Genomic DNA, 418 nt, shown 5'->3' on the forward strand with positions numbered 1-418 from the left:
CCCCTGCCACCTCGGCAGTGGGGTCCCCCTGCTCTTTGGGGACCAGGCGCCATGCCTAGGGCAGGCCAAGCATGCTGTCCCTCCCGGCAGTCCCCATGCAGGGAGAGCCGCGGAGCAGGATCCGGCCCCGCAGGACTTCAAGCCCAGGAATCCTCTGCACCGAGGAAGGCGCAGGGGTGCAGGGCTGGGGGGTTTCCTTACCGCTGCTGCTGGTGCTGGGAATGCTGCGCCTCATCCACTCGTACGGGGTGCGTCTCTGGGCGTTAGGGGAGAGCTGGGGGACCGAGCTGCTGATGGGCGGAGGCAGGAGTCCAGAGCCTGGGGGCTGGATGGGGTTAAAATCTGGGGGGCTGAATCCAAACTGCCCGGGGCTGGCGGTGGAAGGCGCAGCGGTGGTCCCATAGGAATGCCAGTCCTC

At 67.5% G+C, this 418-nt stretch overlaps 1 protein-coding gene across 1 annotated transcript in view; it reads right to left on the reverse strand.

Moving 5' to 3' along the window:
- CDX1 (caudal type homeobox 1) overlaps window positions 1–418 on the reverse strand; it is an 18,309-nt gene that overhangs the window by 11,997 nt on the left and 5,894 nt on the right. Inside the window, 1 exon segment of the mRNA XM_009322751.1 lies at window positions 202–415. Within this exon segment, the coding sequence (XP_009321026.1) occupies window positions 202–415 (214 nt within the window).

The sequence above is a fragment of the Pygoscelis adeliae genome, unplaced genomic scaffold (assembly GCF_000699105.1).
Source record: "Pygoscelis adeliae isolate BGI_AS28 unplaced genomic scaffold, ASM69910v1 Scaffold34, whole genome shotgun sequence".
Lineage (NCBI taxonomy): Eukaryota > Metazoa > Chordata > Aves > Sphenisciformes > Spheniscidae > Pygoscelis > Pygoscelis adeliae.